The sequence below is a fragment of the Sus scrofa genome, chromosome 6 (genome assembly GCF_054392235.1).
Source record: "Sus scrofa isolate SSC_HxYL_T2T_F1_AM1 chromosome 6, Sscrofa_HxYL_maternal_Yorkshire_Landrace_v2.0, whole genome shotgun sequence".
Classification (NCBI taxonomy): Eukaryota; Metazoa; Chordata; class Mammalia; order Artiodactyla; family Suidae; genus Sus; species Sus scrofa.
This window is the reverse complement of record NC_139388.1, coordinates 84,285,624-84,307,826: the sequence shown is the minus strand read 5'-3', so window position 1 is coordinate 84,307,826 and position 22,203 is coordinate 84,285,624. Positions and strand designations below refer to the sequence as shown.

Below are 22,203 nucleotides of genomic sequence, written 5' to 3'. Positions count from 1 at the left end.
CTATTGACTCCACAGAATGAAAATACATAGGATTTCAAAGAAAACCAATTATACCAAAGTAAAGTTTTTCAAAAAAATTTTTTTCTTTTTTCTTAGGGCCACACCTGAAGCACACGGAAGTTCCCAGGCTAGGGGTTGAGTTGGAGCTGCAGCTGCCGGTCTACGCCACAGCCACAGCAACACCAGATCCAAGCTGCATCTGTGACCTGCACCATAGCAACATATGGAAGTTCCCAGGCTAAGGGCTGAATTGGAGCTGCAGCGGCTGGCCAATGCCACAGCCACAGCAACACAGGATCTGAGGCAGATCCCTGACCCTCTGAGTGAGGCCAGGAATAGAACCCCAGTCCTCATGGATACTAGTCGGGTTCTTAACTCCTGTATCAAAATATTTTTTAAAAATTTTTGGCTGTGCCCATGGCATGTGGAAATTCCCAGGCCAGGGATCAAATCCAAGCCATAGCAATGATAATTCCAGGTCCTTAACCACTAGGCTGCCAAGGAACTCCTAAAATGTTTTGTTTTTGGCGAGCTGCAACATATGAAAGTTCCCAAGCCAGGGATTGAATCCAAGCTGCAGCTGCAGCCTGTGCCACAGCTGCGGCAATGGCGGATCCTTAACCGACAGCGCCAGGCCAGGGATCAAACCCTTGCCACCATAGACACAACGCCAGATCCTTAACCCGATACCCCACAGCAGGAAGTCCTTGCTTCTTTGTTAACACATTAAATAACAAGATCTAGGAGTTCCCATCGTGGTGCAGTGGTTAACGAATCCGACTAGGAACCATGAGGTTGCAGGTTCGGTCCCTGCCCTTGCTCAGTGGGTTAATGATCCGGCATTGCCGTGAGCTGTGGTGTGGGTTGCAGACGAGGCTCGGATCCCACGTTGCTGTGGCTCTGGCGTAGGCCAGAGGCTACAGCTCCGATCTGACCCCTAGCCTGGGAATCTCCATATGCTGCGGGAGCAGCCCAAGAAATAGCAAAAAAACAAAAAAAATAAAAATAAAAAAATAACAAGATCTAGTGTTAGTCCCAAAGGCTACCACAATAGCAATAAGCATAAACAGTGTTTTGTTTTTTGTGGTTTTTTTCGGGGGTGGGGGGGTTGTCTTTTTGCCTTTTCTACAGCTGCTCGCACGGCATATGGAGGTTCCCAGGCTAGGGGTCGAATCGGAGCTGTAGCCACCAGCCTACACCAGAGCCACAGCAACGCCAGATCCGAGCCGCGTCTGCAATCTACACCACAGCTCACGGCAACACCAGATCCTTAACCCACTGAGCAAGGCCAGGGATGGAACCCACAGCCTCATGGTTCCTAGTCGGATTCGTTGACCAATGCGCCACGATGGGAACTCCATAAACAGTGTTTTGAAATATTTGCAACTACCAACCGTAACCCAATGAGGAAATCCTCTATTGCTGACTGGGTCACAGGCCCTGCTGCTCTGTGAGTGTGTGGTCCACCTGCCCTGATTGAAAGAACTGCTAACCTTCTGGGAGAAGTGAGTGAAACTAGCACTGCTGTGTTTTCCCAGCCAAGTTCACAGGCCCCTGAATTCCGCTAGTGGCCCCCTTGGGTCTCCAGGGACTGGGGGTTCAGAGCCCTGCAAGGGCACCCTGCAAGGTTGGGGTGGAGGTGAGGGTCGGGCCATGCAGGTGAGCAGGTGTCCCAGCTCCTCCCACTCTCCCCCCGCCCCACCCTTGCCCCCTGCAGATGCCCCCGGGCAGTACGGAGCCTATTTCTACGATGACGGCTTCCTCGCTCTGCCTGGCCGCGTCTTCTCCAGGAGGTGAGACGGGTGTCAGGAGAGTCTGTGGGCCTGGGGTAGGGAACAGCCGTCTGGAACTTCTGCCTCCTCACCCACTTCCCTGCCCTGTAGCCTCCCTGAGGTGCCCGAGACCATTGAGCTGGAGGTTCGAACCAGCACAGCCAGCGGCCTCCTGCTCTGGCAGGGCGTGGTAAGTGTGGGCACCCAGCTTGGGATCCAGCTGTTGGGGGGCTGAGCACTCCAGGCCGGGGCCCCCAGAGACCCTGTGCTTCCCTGGCAGGAAGTGGGAGAGTCTGGCCGAGGCAAGGACTTCATCAGTCTTGGGCTTCAGGATGGGCACCTTGTCTTCAGGTGGGTCCGGGCACCCCAGCCTTCCTCTCCCCTCCCTTCCCCACTCCCTGTTCCGTGGCTTCCCCTCTGGTCAGCCCCATGCTCCTCCCACAAGAAGCTGCAGCTCCCACTGCCCCAGCCACACCCCTACCAGCATGCCCCACCGCCCCAGTCGTGCCCCATGCTCATGCCTTCTTGGGCCTGTGTGACTGCAGCTACCAGCTAGGCAGTGGGGAGGCCCGCCTTGTCTCCGAGGACCCCATCAATGACGGGGAGTGGCATCGGGTGACGGCACTGCGGTAAGGGAGCCCACCCGGGCACCGGCGTGAGGGGCCTGGAGTTCTGGAATGGGACAGGATGCCCCCAACCACCAGGCACAGGGGGGCAGGCGTTGAGCTCTGGGGAGACAGAACTTGAGGCCAGGCTCACGGAGAGCCCACCCTCCAGAGCCCAGACTTCCCGGGCAGGGCACAACTCCATGGGGGTGGGCACAAGCCCCCTAGGGGATGGGTGAAACCTGGGTGGGGTGCTAGGAATGGATTTGTGGGGCCGGATCTCTCCTCCAGCCGGGGGAGGAGGGAAGAACTCAGGGAGCAGGGGCCAGACTTCTCCATCCAGAGTCTCTGTAGCAAAGGGAGGGGACTCTCCCTGGGTTGGGAAGGACCGGGAATCAGTGGTGCTGACCCAGCTCCCCCGCAGAGAGGGCCGGAGAGGCTCCATCCAGGTGGACGGTGAGGAGCTGGTCAGCGGCCAGTCCCCAGGCCCCAACGTGGCGGTCAACACCAAGGGCAGCGTCTACATCGGTAAGTCTGGAGCTCGGGCCTCAGCCCCGGCCGGGGAGGAAGGGCACGGGGCTCCCCCAGAGCTAGAGCCCGTGGCCTCCTGGAGCTGACAGGCCCCGCCCCCTCCCTGCAGGCGGAGCCCCCGACGTGGCTGCATTGACCGGGGGCAGGTTCTCCTCGGGCATCACGGGCTGTATCAAGAATCTGGTGCTACACTCTGCCCGGCCTGGCGCCCCGCCCCCACAGCCCCTGGATCTGCAGCACCGCGCCCAGGCAGGGGCCAACATGCGCCCCTGCCCCTCATAGGCACTGCCTGCCCCCACACGGACTCTCGGGCAGCGCCCCGGCCCCACAACATCGACTATATTATTATTAATATTATTATTATGAATATTTTGTAAGAAACTGAGGCGATGCCACGCTTTGCTGCTACTGCCCTGGGCTGGACTGGAGGGTGGGCACGCCACCCCCCAACACACAAATACACCTGGGCAAAGCCACAGTCTGCTGGGCAGGGCAGGTGGGATGGGAGCAGGTGCCTTAGAGGGCAGCATTTGAGAGCCCCAGGACTTGAGGTCAGGCATCGTGGCTGAGTGGGCTCAGAACTGGCCCCACCAATAAAGCCCCCCCAAGGGAATGCTGGGCTGCCTATTTCTTCTGCCCTTGGGCAGCCCTCGTTTCTGCGGGAGCCAACCTCGGCTTACAGCCTAGAGCCTCACCACCTACCTGGAGCAAAGGGCATCGCAGTGGCCTTTGCCAGCCTCCTCTGTGTTGGGAAAGCTCTTTAGTGCCAACTCTGGAGCAAAAGGCAGCTCACCCCTGGGCAGGCAGCCCCCACCCTGCCAGCCCATGTCCCACCCCCACCTCCACTTCTACCTAGCCAGCTGGGCCACCTGCCCCTGGCAGCCTCCCCATCCCACCAAGCCTTCCTGGCCTGCATCCCCTCAACCCGACACCTAGTCCAGGGCCCCTGCCCTCAGGGGCTGCAAGGGAAACTCCACCCCAGCTCTTACCAGGAGCTGCTACAGGCAGAGCCCAGCACTGAGAGGGTCTCCCTGCCCGTACCAGGCCACGTCCCCCCCACTGATCTGGAAGTGAAGGCCCAGGGGACATGGGGGAGAAGGGCATTGGTGGTTGGAAAGAGTTAGTGCCTTGGGTGGGGAGAACCAGGACTCATGCCTGGGAGGGACAGGAAGGGGACATGACAGCCCTGCCCCATCTGTGGGAGCCTGAGGGCTCAAATGGGGGCAAGCAGCCTCCCCACCAGCAGCCCCCAGATGTGGGGTCGGGGCGCCTGGCCTCTGTGTCCTAGAAGGGACCCTCCTGTGGTTTTTGTCTTGATCTTTCTTAATAAACGGTGCTATCCCTGCCAAGACCATCTCCTGTGTCTCTGATGAGGGCTGGATGCCTGGTACCTGAGGGCGGGATGGGGTGGGCAGAGCAGGGCAGGTGAGGTCTGGGAGCAAAGCAAGGCAGCTTCAGGTGAGCAAAGTCAGCTCCCCGCTGTGCCAGCCGCCATGCGAGTTGCAGGGTCAGCTCTCTTCTGTGGCCTTCCCCACGACCCTGCGAGATGGAAATCATCCCACATTCCAGAGGAGTAGACTGAGTCCCAGAGGATTATATGACCTGCCCAGATTCGACAGCCCTGTGGGAGGTGGGAGCAGAACCCAGGGACTGTCTGACCGCAGAGCCCACCCTCCTTCCTCCGAGGCCCGCAGCCTCTCTGGAGCTGACCCCCTCGACCTTGGAAGGCTGGCTCACTCAGTCACGGCCCCCCCAGGGGCCACCTGGCCAGGACACGTATAACAGATGGTGCAGCTGAGGCAGAGGCCACGGGCACCCGCCCTCCAGGCCAGCCCGCTGGAGGAGCAGCAGCACCAGAGGAGACCCAGCAGGAGGCCAGCAGAGGCCAGGAGCAGTGAGGAGGCCAGGGCCACGCCCCGCAGCCGGGGACCTGCAGAAGGAACAAGAGTCCACTCAGGCCTGAGCCTAGGCCTGCCACCCCCACCCATCACTGAAGAGGGACAGTTGTGACCTTGGTGGGAGGCGCCAGAGCAGGTGGTAACCAAAAGCCATCTACCTTCCAGAGCTGCATCCTGTCGTTCATGGTCCCAGCCTGCAGGGGGACTCCTCTCAGCTGCAGTCCCCAGGGTCCCCAAAGACCCAAGAGCCAGGGAAAGGGTCAAGGGCTGGGAGGTACCAGCATCCGTACCCGCTGCCTTGCTGGGCGCCAGAGAGGGACCTGCGTGAGAAATAACAGAGCTAGCACACGGAGAACTCCCCCTTCCAGACCATGACTATGTCTCGTTTAATCATCCCCAAACCACTTAGAGAGTGTTAGTACTTTCATTTTACAGATAAGAGAAGTGAGGCACAGAGAGGTTAAGTCACTTGCCCAGGTCGCACAGCTAGAAGTGACAGGGGTGGACTCGAACTCACAGTCTAGCTCCAGGAGCTGGGATTGATGAGTGGAGCTACTTCTCAAGAAGTATATACCTGGGAGTTCCCTTTGTGGCTCAGCAGAAATGAATCCAACTAGTATCCATGAGGATGTGGGTTCAATCCCTGGCCTCGCTCAGTGGGTTTAGGATCTGGTGTTGCCCTGAGCTATGGTGTAGGTCGCAGACACGACTCGGACGCTACGTTGCTGTGGCTGTGGCATAGGCCGGCCGCTGTAGCTCCAATTCAACCCCTGGCCTGGGAATTTCCATATGCCATGGGTATAGCCCTAAAAAGAGTGTATATATATATATACCCACACTGAGCATTTTCCATGCACCAAGCATCATGCTCTGCACTGGGCACTTTGCCCAAAAGATTTCCCTTAAAGTTCATGATATATTGAAAGGTTAGGTTTATCATCCTCAGTTTACAGGTAAGGAAACGGAGGCATAGGAAGAGGTTCATTGGTCCACCCAGCTGAGTGTTTTTCAGTCGCATCTCCTACTGCACCCTGGGCATTGCTCTAGGGACTGGGGGATATGACAGTGAGCAACAGACAAAAATGTCTTCACAGAGATGGCATTTCAGTGTAAGGAGGCACAAAACAAACTCTATCATATGTCAAATGGAGATGGGTGCTATGGGGGAAAATTATACAGGAAAAGGAACAGGACACATTGGCTGGGGCAGGGTTGCTATTTTATTTTATTTTATTTTGTTTTGTTTTGTTTTGTTTTATTTTATTTTATCTTATTTTATTTTATTTTATTGTCTTTTGTCTTTTTAGGGCCACATCCACAGCATATGGAGGTTCCTAGGCTAGGGGTCGTATAGGAGCTATATAGCTGCCAGCCTACACCACAGCCACAGCCACAAGGAATCTGAGCCACATCTGTGACCTACACCACAACTCACGGCAACACCAGATCCTTAACCCACTGAACAAGGCCAGGGATCAAACCCGAGTCCTCATGGTTACTAGCCAGGTTCATCAACCACTGAGCCATGACGGGAAACTCCAGGGTTACTATTTTAATAGAGGTAAACTATACAACACAAAACTTGCCACTTTAACCTTTTTTTTTTTTTCTTCCCACAGCATATGGAATTTCTGGGCCAGGGAGCAGATCCCAGCTGCAGTTGTGAACTACCTACAGCACAGTTGCAGCAACCCCCAATCCTTTAATCCACTGTGCCAGGCCAGGGATCAAACCTGCATGCTGGCACTGCAGAGATGTCACCGGTTCTGTTGTGCCACAGTGGGAACTCCATTTTAACCATTTTTAAGTACTCATTTTGTTGTGCAACCATCAACACCATCCATTCTCAGGATTGTCTTTGTCTTATAAAACTGAAACTCCATACCCATTATCAGTAATTCCCCATTCCCCCCTCCCCAGCCCCTGGCATCCACCACTCCATTTTCCTGTCCTTATGATTTTGAGTACTCTAGGTATCTCATTTAAGTGGAATCATACAGTATTTGTCTTTTTTTTTGGGGGGGGTTGTCTTTTTAGGGCCGCACCTGCGGTGTGTGGAAGTTCCCCGGCTAGAGGTCGAATCAGAGATGCAGCTGTCAGCTTGCATCATAGCCACAGCAATGCCCAGATCCAAGCCACATTCTTGACCTATGCTGCAGCCTGCAGCAACACCAGATCCTTAACTTACTAGGCAAAGCCAGGTGTTGAACTTATATCCTAGGTGGTAGGATGGAAACTAGTCAAGTTCTTAACGCCCTAAGCCACAATAGAAACTCCAGCATTTGTCCTTTAGTGACTGGTTTATTTTACATTTCCTAATCTCCTCCAGGTTCATCTATGTTGTAGCGTTGTCTAAATTTCCTTCCTTTTCAGGGCTGAATAATAATCCATTGTGTGGTAGTTTCTACTATGATGCACTGGGATCAGTGGCATCTTGGGAGCCCTGGGACACTGGTTTGATCCCTGGCACAGGATCTGGCTTTGCCACAGCTGCCACTTAGACTGAAACTTTGGCTTGGATCAGATCCCCTGGCCCAGAAATTCCATATGCCACGGGCCAAAAAAGAGAAAAAAAAATTCATTGTGTGGACAGGCCACATTTTGTTTACCTGTTTTTCTTTTGATGGACACAGGGTTGCTATTTTTTTGTGGCCACACCCATGGCATGTGGAAGTTCCAGGGCCAGGGATCAAACCCACTCCATAGCAGCAACCCGAGCCACAGGTGTGACTGAAAAAATTTTTTTTAATTAATTTTTTTTACTTAAAAAATAAAATAGGAGTTCCCATTGCGGCGCAGCAGAAATGAATCCGACTAGGAACCATGAGGTTGTGGGTTTGATCCCTGGCCTTGCTCAGTGGGTTAAGGATTCCGCATTGCCGTGAGCTGTGGTGTAGGTCTCAGATGCAGCTCGGATCCCGCGTTGCTGTGGCTGTGGTGTAGGCCAGCGGTTACAGCTCCGATTCGACCCCTAGCCTGGGAACCTCCATATGCCATGGGTGCAGCCCTAAAAAAGATAGAAAAGACCAAAAAAATAAAATAAAATAAAATAAAAATATTTATTTATTTATTTATTGGACTTTTTGCCATTTCTTGGGCCACTCCTGTGGCATATGGAGGTTCCCAGGCTAGGGGTCTAATCGGAGCTGAGCTGCCAGCCTACGCCAGAGCCACAGCAACGTGGGATCCGAGCCGCGTCTGTGACCCACACCACAGCTCATGGCAACACCGGATCTTTAACCCACTGAGCAAGGGCAGGGATCGAACCCGCAACCTCATGGTTCCTTGTCGGATTCGTTAACCACTGTGCCACAACGGGAACTCCAAAAATATTTATTTTTAAATAAATAGAATAGCTGCTCTGGCAGGGGAGCTTAACTCCCCATCCATGTGTGGGCTGCACATAGCGACTTCCTTCCAAAGAGGACTGTGTGGAGAGAGGAGGCAGGGAGAGTAACAGCAGAGAAACCTGACAAACACAACCTCAGCCCTGCGATCAAGGCCAACACCAACATCCATCAATCGTGCTGGGAGTGATCTCGTTGGCTGGGCCTGATGTGATGAAAACGGTGCTTTATCTCTGTGTTCTTCCTCCTAAAAACCCCTGACTCCAGTCTTATGAGGAAAACATCAGACCAGGAGGTCCTATTATGGCTCAGTGGAAATGAACCCAATTAGTATCCATGAGAACACAGTTTCAATCCCTGGCCCCGCTCAGTGGGTTAAGGATCCCTCATTGTCATGAGCCGTAGTGTAGGTCACAGACGCAGCTTGGATCAGGTGTTGCTGTGGCTGTGGTGTAGGCTGGCAACTGCAGCTCTGATTTGACCCCTAGCCTGAGAACCTCCATATGCCGCAGGTGCAACCCTTAAAAAAAAAGACAAAGACAAAGAAAACATCAGACTAACGCTGATTTCACTGCTGGCTTGGCTGTGGGCTGAGAGGAGAAAAGGGGTAAAGGAAGACTCAACAGTTTGGATCTGAGCAATCAGAGTTCGAAGCTGCCACTTAGTAAGAAGGGGACATTGCGGAGTTCTCGTTGTGGTTCAGTGGTAACAAACCCGACTAGTATCCATGAGGACTCAGGTTCAATCCCTGGCCTCACTCAGGATCTGGCATTGAGCCGTGGTGTAGGTCGCAGATGAGGCTCGGATCCAGTGTGGCTGTGGCTGTGGTGAAGGCCGGGAGCTACAGCTGCAATTCGACCCCTAGCCTGGGAACTTCCATATGCTGTGGGCATGGCCCTAAAAAAAAAAGAAGGGGACACGGGTGAGGAGCAGGATGCAGGGAAGGCTGTGGATCATGAGTTCAGTTTGGTGCAATTTGTCAGATCTGTCTCCACATCCACATGGAGATGCTGAGTAGGCAGGTGGTTATGTAACTAGAGCTGGAAGAGGAGTCAGCTGGTGAAACTTATAAAGGAGATCTTGGAGGGAATGGATGCAGCGGAGTGGAGGAGACGATGAAGGGCCTGGGCCTCTTGGCACAGGGCACAGTGTGAGGGAGATAATGAAGAGCCTGCCATGGAGCCCGAGGAGTGGCTTGGAGGTAAGCGCATGGCGTCCTGGGAAGCTGGATTTCACCCCTCAGCCAGGTGCTTTTTTGCAATGAACAACCTGACTGACAGGACAGGGCATCCCTGACGGGGGGTGGGGCATCTCGAGAATTCTAGGAAGGATGATCAAGGGTGACCTAGTCTTGTCCCCTCTGTCCATCCATAGTGGTCATTCCTGATTATGGCGCTCACTGACTCTGACTGGGCATTTCTCCTCCCTAGGCCTCAGCTTCTACAACTACAAAATGTGGGAGGCAGACTGGAGCAATGATTTTCAAAGTCTTGAGGGTCAAACAGATCTCTCAGTGGGACATCAGTCAGCCAGGGTCCAGGTCCCCCTCCCCCATCCAGTTAAATAGAGCATTTCTTGGAGTTCCCTGGTGGCCTGGTGGGTTAAGGATCCAGTGTTGTCACTGCAGTGGCTCAGGTTGCTGCCGTGGCTCAGGTTGACTCCCTGGCCTGGGAATTTCCGCATGCTGAGGGTGAGGCCCCCCCACAAAATATTGAGCATCTCTCTTCATGATGACTGGGGCCTCTGTTTAAGGCTCCATTTAGGCAAAGCTTCATCTCTGAAACATCTCTTGGAAGCAGCTGGATTATATCACCTCTAGCATCACTCTAGCTTTCGAGTCTAAACCAATTCCCCACTACGGTGCTTCACTTTATCCCCTCCTGCTGCACCCCAGCCTCCGGCCTCCAGCTTCTGTCCTAGCTGCTCAGCAGGGCCCAGGTCACACCCATCACTGACCTCTGCAGTTGGCTGGGGGCCAGGAAGCCTGGTCACTGCCGTCACCACAGTTGTCCATGTCCCAGTGATCGCACACCAGACTCGGCGGGATGCACCTGCCATTCCGACATGGGAAGTAGGCGCCACAGGATCCTGGGGCTGAGAGGGGAGGCGAGAGATGAGGGACCTGGTCCCTACGGGATGTGTGGCCCTCAAAGGGTGGGGGGGGGGGGTGGGAGGTGTGAGCCGGAGAGGCTGTTTCCATGCTATTCAGGTGAGAGAATAGCGTGTTCCACTGGAAGCAGGTGTATGATCTTAAGGACGGGATGGTGGTGGTGATGGCATTTGTTGAGTTCCTATTCCATGCCACTCATGGTTCACATCCCAGTTCTCACAATAAACCTGTGGGGTCAATACTGTTATCAACTCCATTTATCAATTGACTGATTTAGGCCCTATCTGTGGCATACGGAAGTTCACAGGCCAGGGATCAAATCTGAGCCCCAGCAGGGTCCTATGCCACAGCAGCAATAATACTAGATCCTTAACCCACTGTGCCAGGCCAGAGATGGAACCCATGCCACAACAAACGTAACACCGGGTCCTTAACCCACTGTGCCACAGCTGGAACTCTAGCTCCATTTTAGAGATGAGAAGGGGTACAGGGAGGTTAAGTCACTAGACCAAGGCCATACAGCTTGTATATAAGCAGCAGGGTAGGAATTCAGTCCTATGTTCACAAGAATGTGGCACCCAGTGTATGTATATCCACACGTGTGTGTGCACGCAGCCTGTGGTAGCCCAGTGACCTGACCACTGCAAGCAAATCCTTGCTCATGGCACTGCGCCTGTCATCAGTCCCACTTGACAGTCTCTGCCTGGCTCGCTCCCTTCAGCTCTCCACTCAGATGTCATCTTGTCAAAGGTCTTCCCTCACGTCTGCAGGAGAACACGCACCAACCCTCCCCCACAACCTCTTTCTCCTGATGTAGGTTCCTTGCAGCCCTTACCACCTCTGCAGAGTATGGATTTACTTGATTCTTTGTTTTTGGGTCTGTCTTCCCCACTAGAATGTCAGCTCAAATGGGGCAGGGGTGTCTATTTTGTACATTGCTGCGTGTATCCACGGAGCCTAGAACAGCACCTGGCCATGGCAGGGACTCAGTATTTGTTAAAGGAATGAATTTGTACACAGGTGAAAGAATGGTATGACTTGGAGCACAGGGTATGGCAGGCAAGTTGGCTTACTCCATTCTGTGGAGTAAAGCTGGTTTCAGGTGGAACCAACCAACAGTATGGCTCTCAGGTGGGCATGAGAACCAAAACACTCCATTTCCTGGCCCCAGCAATGGACATATGGCCCATTTGGCCCCAAGGACTTGTGCTGGGAACCATAAGATCCTTGCTCTTTATTTTATTGACTTTAGCATTGTAGGGATTATAGGAATTGTAGATTTAGAGCTGCAAGGTCACTTTGCTGTCAAGTACAAAAAGGAGCTGCCTGAGATGGAAGCCAAACAGACCCACATAATGTGAAGGGAGAGAAGAAAGAGACAGAGCCCAGGTGACATTACTTGAACTCCTGAACCCACGCCTTAGTATCCCACTTATAGGATCCCCTCAAATTCTCCTTTGGCTTAAGGCAACTTCAGTTGAGTTTCTTTCATGTGCAAATGAAAGTGAATGCTCTGATATATAGAAAGTGTGTAGGTATAAGAGTGAATATCTATGAGAAAGAAAATATATCAACGTGGTAAAAACTGATCCAAGGAACCCAGAGGTGTGATAGGGCTTCAGGACTGCCACCTGATTTCCGGAGTCCAATCCTGCTAAACACAGAGTATCTGCGACATGCTTGGCCTGTGCCTCGAAGGAGGGCAAGAGATAAACAGAGGTAGAAACAGAGGCAAGGAAGGAAGTTGAAAGGGAGGGGTTGATTTCCAATTAGCCAGTGAGATCTGCCTGCAAAACGATATAATAGAACTCTTCGGAGTTCCCCTTGAAGTTCTTATGGTTAAGAACCCAACCAGGATCCATGAGGATGCAGGTTCAATCTCTGGCCTCGCTCAGAGGGTTAATGATCCAGTGTTGCCATGGGCTGTGATGTAGGTCATAGACATGGCTTGGATCTGGCGTTGCTGTGGCTCTGGTGTAGGCCAGTGGCTACAGCTCCTATTCGACCCCTAGCCTGGGATCTTCCATATGCCTCAGGTGCAGCCCTAAAAAGACAAATAAATAAATAAATAAGAGTTCCCGTCATGGCGCAGTGGTTAACGAATCCGACTAGGAACCATAAGGTTGCAGGTTCGGTCCCTGCCCTTGCTCAGTGGGTTAACGATCCGTGTTGCTGTGAGCTGTGGTGTAGGTTGCAGACGCGGCTCGGATCCCGAGTTGCTGTGGCTCTGGCATAGGCCAGTGGCTACAGTTCTGATTCGACCCCTAGCCTGGGGACCTCTATATGCTGTGGGAGCAGCCCTAGAAAAGGCAAAAAGATTAAAAAAAGGGGGGGGCCAAAGGCAAGGCTCGATAAGGGATTATTATTATTATCAGTTTTTTTTCTTGCCTAAGTGGGTTTCTGTCACCTACAATCACAGGGGTCCTAACTCTCTGCCCCTCTGCAGTCATCTGAAGGGCAGACCCAGGACAGAGAAGTCAGTGCGTGAGAGTCTGTGAGGGAGTTGTGTGGAAGTGTGAAAAGCGGCAGTGTGTGTAGGCAGCGTATGTGATGTGTGAACTGTGTGTGCAGATGAGTGTGCAATATGTAAGTCATACGGGGTGTGTGTTGCCATGTGTGTGAGGCAGGCGGGGTGTGCATGGTGTGGCTTTGTGTGTTTGAGGTGTGAGTTGTGCACATGCACAGTTCAAGTGAGTGGGTAGGCAGAGTGTGAGGTGTGCAAGTGGCTGGGAATTGCGTGGAAGTTGCATGTCACCAGGCGAGGGACACACCCGCATCCACGGAAGGCAGATTATGGGGTTGGCTCTTTGGGTGGAACACTCTTACCAGCATCGCCTAAGGCGACCAGCAGGCACCACCCCTGTGTGCTCTTAGGACCAACCCCCTCCGTCTCCTAGGGTCTCCAGAGCCCAAGGGAGGACAGGGTCCAGGCCCACAGCCCCAACCCACCCAACCGGAAAGAGGTGACTTCTCCCACGAAGTCCACGCGCGGCTGGCGGCCTCTGGTGACCAGGCGCAGGGCCAGGAAGTCTCCAGAAGACACCACCGGAGCAGGGATGGTCAGGCCGCAGAGCGGGGCCCCAAGTGGTCGGGGCGCCCCTGGCGGGCCCTCGTAGAACTGCAGGTAGGACCCAGGGGCGCAGGGGTCGGCTGGGGAGGAGGCATTGGGTGCCGGGGGCGGCGGGGACGCCGGGGTCAGGCTGTAGACCAGAAAGAAGCGGAACTGGAAGCGGATCCTGTCCCCTGGGGCCGCCGCCCGCAACCAGAGTCGGCAGTCGGTGTGCGGAGCCACGAAGTAGAAGCGGCGGGATGTGGGGTGCGAGCGCAGCAGCAGCCCGGCCCCCTGCCACGTCTGGCCGCACAGGTCCACCAGGTCGCCTGCAGCAAGAAACACAGAGCTTGGAACCACGCGGCCCGGTTCCAAGCCTGGCCCTGCCCCCTCTCTGCTGTGTGACCCCGGGTGAGTCGCTCACCCTCTGAGCCTCAGTTTTCTTGAGAATTTTTGTGAGGATTAAAAAATGTAAGTCCTCGATCTCTTATTTAAAAACCCTAGGTTGTGTTTCAGAATTTTCCAAATTTTAGAAAGATAATATGATGCAGGCCCAAGGACAGTCTACCACAGCCCTCTATCTTCAAATGCATTTTCTAGAACTATTGTACAAAACATTTACTCTACTAAGTAGGATAGATAAAGACAATAAGCAGCCTTCTGACAGCTCAGGACAGGTATTACCAGTTAGCTAAGAAGAAATTTTGGTTTTCTAGAGCAGCAGAAACAAATCCAACTCATATCCATGAGGATAAGGGTTTGATTCCTGGCCTCACTCAGTGGGTGGGGGATCCGGCGTTGCCGTGAGCTGTGGTGTAGGCTGACAGCTGTAGCTTCAATTCGACGTCTAGCCTGGGAACTTCCATATGCCTCAGGTGCAGCCCTAAAAAGCAGGAAAAAAAAAAAAGGTGGGCGAGCTCTGTGATGAGGGGCCCTATTTTCGTCCTACATTTGAGAGCTGGGTGCAATGCCCAGAGTTGCAGCAGCCACCTTGCAGGAATGAAGTCATCAGAATTATGGAGACGCCTGACACAGTTGAGCTGCGGAATTAACCATTTCTGGAATCACCTATGGCCATTCTTCTTAAGTGAAATAATATAATAAGTGTCCTTATAGTTTAAGCTCCATTTAGTTTGTTATCTGTTACTTCCAGCCCCAAACATCCTTACTGGTACAGAGCGTTTGTGAGGACTGATGAGATAACATGTAAGTATTCAAACCAGCTCTGATGTCTGTGAGGATAGAGTGAACTGGAGGTGGCTTTGCCGGTGCATGCTAGGGGCACCACCAGTGCTCGAGGACAGGCCAAGATGTGGGTCTTCGGGGGTCTCTGGGGAGAAAGTCTCCCTCAGAGCTCGGGATGTGGGAGCATCTTCTCCCATCTGTGCAGACCTGCTAAAGCCAGAACCTACCCTGGAGGCATCCAGGACTTGGGGAGGTTTAGAGAAGGAATGAGCTAGCACCTTCTATGTGCCAGGCACTGGGCATGGTTTATCTCACTTTAAATGCACAATAATAATAGTCCCTTAAGGAGCAAGGGGCTATTATTCCCATTTTACTTCTGGAAAAAGAAAAACAAAAACAAAAACCTGAAACTTCAGCAGAAACAGTGATGTTGGGGGAGAAACATAGGAAGAGGCAGGGTGAGGGTGTGAACACAGGACTGTCAAACTCCAAAGCCCGTAGTATTTCCGATGCCAGACCGGAGAACTGCCCCACCGCCCCCAGACCCCCGCTTGTGTGACTTGGAGCTGTAGCCACCCAGAGGGGGTGGGGTGGACTTGGGGGGCCAGGCAAGACCAGACAGTTTTCCAGCTTCCCCTGACTCATGGGATCCGAGACCATCTGGGCAAGTGTGATCTGGGAAACGTAATCTCTAAGAGTGGTAGGGCCCGAATCTCCTGCCTGCCCGAACCAAGCCCCCTCATACTCACCTGTGTGTGGAACAGGTGCAGCCAGGGCAGCCACCCCTAGCAGGAGCAGCCTTTGGGGCAGGTGCAGAGGACAGGCTTCCATCCAGGCCCCTGTGTGCCTGGCAGTGGGGCAGACCTGCGGAATCTTCGGTGTGGGTTCTTTGGGGAGACTGGGGTGTAGGGGTCCTGGCTGGGTCACCGGAGAGGTTATCAGGACACACGGAGCAGGGAGAGGCAAGTGCACCTGCCGCTCTGGTCTCTCCAGTGATGTTTGTGCTCCCCCTCCCAGATCCTCCTTCAGGTCAGGATTGTGTCTAGGGTTGCCATGGAGATTTGGGGCTGGGGCTAGAGCCTGGGGAGAGAAGGCGGGAGGATGTCTGCTCATCCTCTGCCAGACAGGAACCAGGAAACTCAGATCCGGTTCAGCCACAGGGACCCACAGCCTCAGAGAGAAGTTGGCATCTTAGGGCTGAGTTGAAGGGAGGCCCAGGACACCAAAGGGGCCTCTCTGAGCACCCAGGGAGGCAGCACATGGTAAAGGAGCACTGGACCAGGAGTCAGCTCTGGTATAAAGCTTTCCTGCCTCAGGGCCTTTGCCCTGGCATTTCCTCCGCCTGGAATCTTCTTCCCTTGTGGCGTTGCATGGCTGGCTTCCCCAGGGCGTTCAGATTTCAAGCTCACGTGTCCCTCCTCAGACCACATTTCCCTGACCACGTCCCACCCTGAATTAGCGCTCTCCCTCCTTGTCACTCTGTCATACCTCCCTGAATTTTTCTCACCATTCACTGCAATTATTTTGCTTATTTAGATCTAATTGTATGTATTGTCCAATAGTCCTCACTAAAATTGTCTTCTGTGAGTGTCTTGTTGCTCCCTGAAGCCCTAGGTCACAGAGGAGTGCCTGGCACAGAGCAGGCATCCAGGAAATGAGTAAATGTGTGGCAGTTTAGGAGTTCCCATTGTGGCTCAGCAGGTTAAGAACCTGACATAATCTTGGTAAGGATATGGTTTTGATCCCTGGCCTCGATCAGTGGGTTAAGAACCTGGTGTTGCCATGAGCTGTGGTATCGGTTTCAGATTCAGCTCTGATCAGGTGAGGCTGTGGCTGTGGCTGTGGCACAGGCTGGCAGCTGCAGCTCTGATTCGACCCCTAGCCTGGAAACTTCCATATACTGCAGGTGCAATTGTAAAAAGAAAAGGGGAAAAAAAACGAATAAATGTGTGGCAGTTTAAAACTGAGCAATAGGAGTTCCTGTTTTGGTGCAGCGGAAACAAATCTGACTAGGAACCATGAGGTTGCAGGTTTGGTTCCTGGCCTCGCTCAATGAGTTAAGGATCTGGCATTGCCATGAGCTGTGGTGTAGGATGCAGACGTGGCTCAGATCCCGAGTTACTGTGGCTGTGGTATAGGCCGGCGGCTACAGCTCTGATTAGACCCCTAGCCTGGGAACCTCCATATGCCATAGGTGTGGCCCTAGAAAAGACAAAAACACACACACACAAAGAAGAGAATCCAGCATTGCTGTGGGCTGCGGTGTAGGTCGCAGATGCAGCTCGGATCTGGTGTAGGCTGGCAGCTGTAGCTCCAATTGCACCCCTAGCTTAGGAACCTCCATGTGCCATGGGTGCGGCCCTAAAAGGACAAAAATAAAAAATAAAAAAATAAAACAAAACTGAGCAATAGGAGTTCCCATCGTGGCTCAGCGGAAACGAATCTGACTAGTATCCATGAGGACGCAGGTTCGATCCCTGGCCTCACTCAGTGGGTTAAGGATCCCTCATTGCTGTGAGCTGTGGTGTAGATCGCAGACTCAGCTCAGATCCCACCTTGTGTGGCTGTGGTGTAGGCCGAAGCTCCAATTGGGCCCCTAACCTGGGAACCTCCACCTGTGACCTACAAGTTAAAGAAGGCAAATTCCAGTAGGACCCTAGCAGGACCCTGTGGGGCAACCCCAAAGCAGACCCCTCTCCCTGCCCCCCTTGTCCTCTGCCTTTAGCTTCCTAGGCCTTCCCTGAGATCCAAAGAATAAATTTAATCAGAGAGGTCAGAAAATACCGAAACAAAGGAAAACAGTTAAACAAGACAAAACAATGATAGTTTAGCCACTAAACAAAGTCAAGGACCTTTAGTTCCTCCTCAAGGGCTATAGATAATATCCGGAACCATGTCCTTTGAGCTGTTCTGCAGATACTGAAACCCCACCAGATGGACGAAATTAACTGTAAGCTGCCCACAAGCACACGGTACCCAGACCATTTGGAACTTACACTGCAGCTTGTGGCAAAACCAGATCCTTAACCCACTTAACACCTGTGGCATATAGAGGTTCCTAAGGGTCAGATCAGAGCTGTAGCTGCCAGCCTACACCACGGCCACAGCAACATGGGATCCAGGCCAAGTCTGCAACCTACACCACAGCTCATAACAATGCTGGATCCTTAACCCACTGAGCAAGGCCAGGGATCGAACCCAAGTCCTCCTGGGTACCAGTCGAGTTCGTTAACCACTGAGCCACGATGGAACTCCCAGGAACTCCTACTCTTGTCTTTAAAACCTTCCCCTAAAAGTCATCAGGGAGTTCCGGCCTTTTGAGCACTAGCCACCTGGACTCCTTGCTTGGCGCCCTGCAATAAACACTGCATTTTCCTTTACCACAACCTGGTATCAGTAGATTGGCTTTACTGTGCACAGGTGAGGACACGTTTGGTTTGGTAACACTGGGGCTTGCCTGCAAATCCTGTTCAGATGGGATATATGCAACCTTCCCTTAAGACCTGGCTCTGTGGAAGTTCCCATCATGGCACAGCAGAAAGGAATCTGACTAGCATCCATGCGGATGTAGGTTCTATCCCTGGCCTTGCTCAATGGATTAAGAATCTGATGTTGCCACAAGTTGTGGTGTAGGTCACTGACACGGCTCGGATCCTGCATTGCTGTGGCTGTGGTGTAGGCCGGCAGCTGTAGCTCTGATTCTGCCCCTAGCCTGGGAAACTCCATAAGCCACGGGTGCAGCCCTAAAAAGCAAAAAAAAAAAAAAAAAAAAAAAAAAAGATCTGGCTCTGTGGACATTACTGTAACGGCATGCCCTATTGGATAAGGATGGTCTCCAAGAAGAGAAACTGGTACCTTTACCCAGCTTGCTTCTGGGAGATGAGTCATGTTTGTGGACTGGGGACAGGCCAAGCTGTACTACATGCTCAGGACAGGAGACGCTTCACCAAGGCATTACCCGGAATGGGGTGTGTGTGGTGTGGATGGTGGAAGGTGCCAAGTGTCTGGGTGAACCTAGGGGGTTTTCTTGCTTTGGATTATCTTCTGAAACATATACCTCAAACTTTTGTTCATCCTTCAGAACAAGATGTAGAAAATCTTTTTTTTTTTTTTTTTTTTTTTTTTTTTTTTGTCTTTTCTAGGGCTGTACTCGTGGCATATGGAGGTTCCCAGGCTAGGGGTTGAATCCGAGCTGTAGCTGCAAGCCTGCACCACAGCCACAGCAACGCAGGATGCTTAACCCACTGAGCAAGGCAGGGGATCGAACCCGTAACCTCATGGTTCCTAGTCGGATTTGTTTCCACTGCGCCACAACAGGAACTCCAAAAAATTTTGTTAATTTTTAAAAAGAATTCAACATGAAATAAAAGTTTAATTTCTACCAGCAAAAAAAAAAAAAAAAAAAAAAGAAAGAAAAGAAAAAAAAACCACCACCAGGAGTTCCCTGGCAGTGCAATGAGTTAAGGATCTAGCATTCTCACTCCTGTAGTTCTGGTTACAGCTGTGGCATAAGTTCAGTGTCTGCTCTGGGAACTTCTGCATGCCGTGGGCGCAGCCAAAATAAAAAATCAGAGTTCCCACTGTGGCATAAGTGGGTTAAGGATCCAGCACTGCCGCAGCTGTGGCATAGGTTGCAGCTGCAGCTTGGATTCTATCCCTGGCCCAGGAATTTCCACATACTGTAAGTGCAGCCAAAAAAAAAATCAATCTTAAAAAAGTTTTTTTTTAGATAAAAAACAATAAAACCAACCTCAAAAAAAAAAGAGAGAGAAAAAATTATAGTTTGGTCTAAAGCTCTTCACCCTAGTTAGCAAAAGGTGCGAATGGAATGAGTCTTATGAAAAAGCAGAGCTTTGGAGTTCCCACTGATCTTGCAGATACCTACACCGCAGCTGCAGCAACACTAGATCCTTTATCCCACTGTGCCGGGCCAGGGATCAAACATGTGTCCTGGTGCTGCAGAGACACAGCCAATCTTGTTGCACCACAGCAGGAACTCCTAATTCCATATTTTAAAGAGGGCCCTCAAACTGTCTGTGCTTCAGGACCCCCCCAAAAAAACTAGTTCTCAGAGTTCCTGCTATGGCCCAGTGGGTTAAGGATCTGGCATTGGTGCAGCCATGGCGTAGGTCAAAGCTGTGACTCAGATTCAATCCCTGGCCCAGGAACTTCCATATGCCGTGGGTGCCACCAAAAAAACCCACCACCAACAACAACAAAAAACTGGTCCTCCGGAGCTCATAGCCTGGTAGGGACTTCAAATTAAAACAGATAAAGAAATGAACAAAACCGTTATATAATTTCCAACCTTAACAGAAACGTGAGGTACACTGGGATGTCAGGAAAGTCTTCCCAGAGAAGAGCATTTCTGACTTGGGCCCTGAAGAATACGTAAGAGTTTCCATGCAGAAATTATATTAAATGCAATGATATATATTAAATCAGTGCCTGAAATGTTCCTACTTCTTATGAACTCCTTGTAGACCTTTTCATATTGCTTGCAATCACTTTTTTTTCTTTTTAGGGCCACACCTGCAGCATATGGAAGTTCTCAGGCTAGAGGTCAAATCAGAGCTGCAGCTGCCAGACTTAGCCACAGCCAGATCCAAGCCTGGTCTATGACCCACACCACAGCTCAGGGCAACACCAGATCCTTAACCCACAAAGCGATGCCAAGGATCGAACCCACATCCTCATGGATACTAGTCTGGTTCTTAACCCCTGAGCCACAACAGGAACTCCAGTAATCACTTCTTAAGTGTTTGCAACACTCCAGTCACTGGCTGTGAGCTTGTCACATGCTTTATCACACATAATCCTCACAATGAATCTACAAAGAGAGCACTGTTTGGGAGTTCCTGTCGTGGCTCAGTGGTTAACAAATCCAACTAGGAACCATGAGGTTGTAGGTTCGATCCCTGGCCTCACTCAGTGGGTTAAGGATCCGGCGTTGCCGTGAGCTGTGGTGTAGGCTGCAGACGGGGCTCAGATCCTGAATTGCTGTGGCTCTGGCGTAGGCTGGCAGCTGTAGCTCTGATTAGACCCCCAGCCTGGGAACCTCCATATGCCATGGATGCAGCCCTAAAAAAAAAAAAAAATGATGAGAAATCTGAATACCAATAATGATAATAAATAAGACTGGTAGGTAAGGGGGTTAGAATATTCCCCCGGGTCCCTCTTCCCTGCTGTGTGACCCTTAAGCAAGTGACAACCTCTCTGTGGCTCAGTTTTCTCATCTATAAAATGGAGACGAGTTCCCATTGTGGTGCAGTGGAAACGAATCTGACTAGGAACCATGAGGCTGTGGGTTTGATCCCTGGCCTCACTCAGTGGATTAAGGATCCGGCGTTGCCACGAGCTGTGGTGTAGGTCGCAGACGTGGCTCAGATCTTGTGTTGCTGTGGCTGTGGTGTAAGCAGGCAGCTATAGCTCCAATTTGACCTCTAGCCTGGGAACCTCCACATGTCTTGGGCGAGGCCTTAAAAAGCAAAAATAAAATAAAATGGAGACAATACTAAAGTATCCTATCGGATTGTTGGGAGAGTTAAATTAAAGGAAGTATGTAGGAGTCCCGTCATGGCGCAGTGGTTAACGAGTCCGACTAGGAACAATGAGGTTTCGGGTTTGATCCCTGGCCTTGCTCAGTGGGTTAAGGATCCGGTGTTGCCGTGAGCTGTGGTGTAGGTCGAAGACACGGCTTAGATCCCATGTTGCTGTGGCTGTGGTGTAGGCCGGTAGCTACAGCTCTGATTAGACCCCTAGCCTGGGAACCTCCATATGCCGAGGGTGCGACCCTAGAAAAAGACAAAAAAATAGATCAATAAAGGAAGGATGTAAATTCACTTTCAAATATCGCTCACTTTCAAATATCGCTGACCTCTGTTTAGGTATTAAGATACTTTAGAGAACAAAATAAATGAAACTCTACCCTGTGGAACTTACATTCCAGAGAAGGATAAAGGAGTAAAATGTATGGGGTATTTAAGAGCAAAAAATATTAAGAGGGAAAAACAGGGAGTTCCCGTCGTGGCGCAGTGGTTAACGAATCCGACTAGGAACCATGAGGTTGCGGGTTCGATCCCTGCCCTTGCTCAGTGGGTTAACGATCCGGCGTTGCAGTGAGCTGTGGTGTAGGCTGCAGACGCGGCTCGGATCCTGCGTTGCTGTGGCTCTGGTGTAGGCCGGCGGCTACAGCTCCAATTCGACCCCTAGCCTGGGAACCTCCCATATGCCGTGGGAGTGGCCCAAGAAATGGAAAAAAGACCAAAAAAAAAAAAAAAAAAGAGGGAAAAACAAGCATGGCCGGAGATGTTTAATGTCAGAGCCATGCTGACATTTTGATAAGACAGCTCGGGAAGGCCTCACGAGGAAGGGTCTTTGAGTAAAGATCTGAAGAAAGCAAGGGAGCCAGCCATGCAGTTCTCTGAAGAATGTACTAGGCAGAGGGGACAGCAGGTGCAGTGGCCCTGAGGCAGGAACACGCCTGGCACAAGCAACCACAGTGTGTTGTGAATGCAGCAATGCGGAAAGTGACGGGAGGTAAGTCCGATTATGTGGAGCCCTAGAGATCATTGTAAGGACTTCGCTTTTTCTCTGAGATGAGAACCACTGAGCAAGGCCAGATACTGCAGGGCCAGATAGGAGACAATTTTATTTTCTTTTATTTTTTTGTCTTTTGTCCTTCTTAGGGCCACACCCGTGGCATA

The 22,203-nt window shown here is 51.9% G+C and overlaps 2 protein-coding genes across 23 annotated transcripts in view; one reads left to right on the top strand and one right to left on the bottom strand.

Moving 5' to 3' along the window:
- HSPG2 (heparan sulfate proteoglycan 2) overlaps positions 1–4,257 on the top strand; it is a 108,664-nt gene extending 104,407 nt beyond the window's left edge. For all 22 annotated transcript variants that reach the window (XM_021095496.2, XM_021095495.2, XM_084963234.1 and 19 more), the window contains 6 exons: positions 1,718–1,793; positions 1,884–1,962; positions 2,053–2,123; positions 2,318–2,401; positions 2,802–2,905; positions 3,018–4,257. In XM_021095496.2, the coding sequence (XP_020951155.2) occupies positions 1,718–1,793; positions 1,884–1,962; positions 2,053–2,123; positions 2,318–2,401; positions 2,802–2,905; positions 3,018–3,190 (587 nt within the window). In that variant the 3' untranslated portion in view covers positions 3,191–4,257. The remainder of the gene's footprint in view (positions 1–1,717; positions 1,794–1,883; positions 1,963–2,052; positions 2,124–2,317; positions 2,402–2,801; positions 2,906–3,017) is intronic.
- A 53-nt stretch (positions 4,258–4,310) lies between these two features.
- On the bottom strand, positions 4,311–16,221 carry LDLRAD2 (low density lipoprotein receptor class A domain containing 2). Its single transcript, NM_001435393.1, is given in 4 exon segments — positions 4,311–5,126; positions 10,110–10,241; positions 13,213–13,641; positions 15,247–16,221. Coding segments are annotated over 4 exon segments (1,128 nt in total). The 5' UTR covers positions 15,329–16,221; the 3' UTR covers positions 4,311–4,641.
- Positions 16,222–22,203: the final 5,982 nt, after the last annotated feature.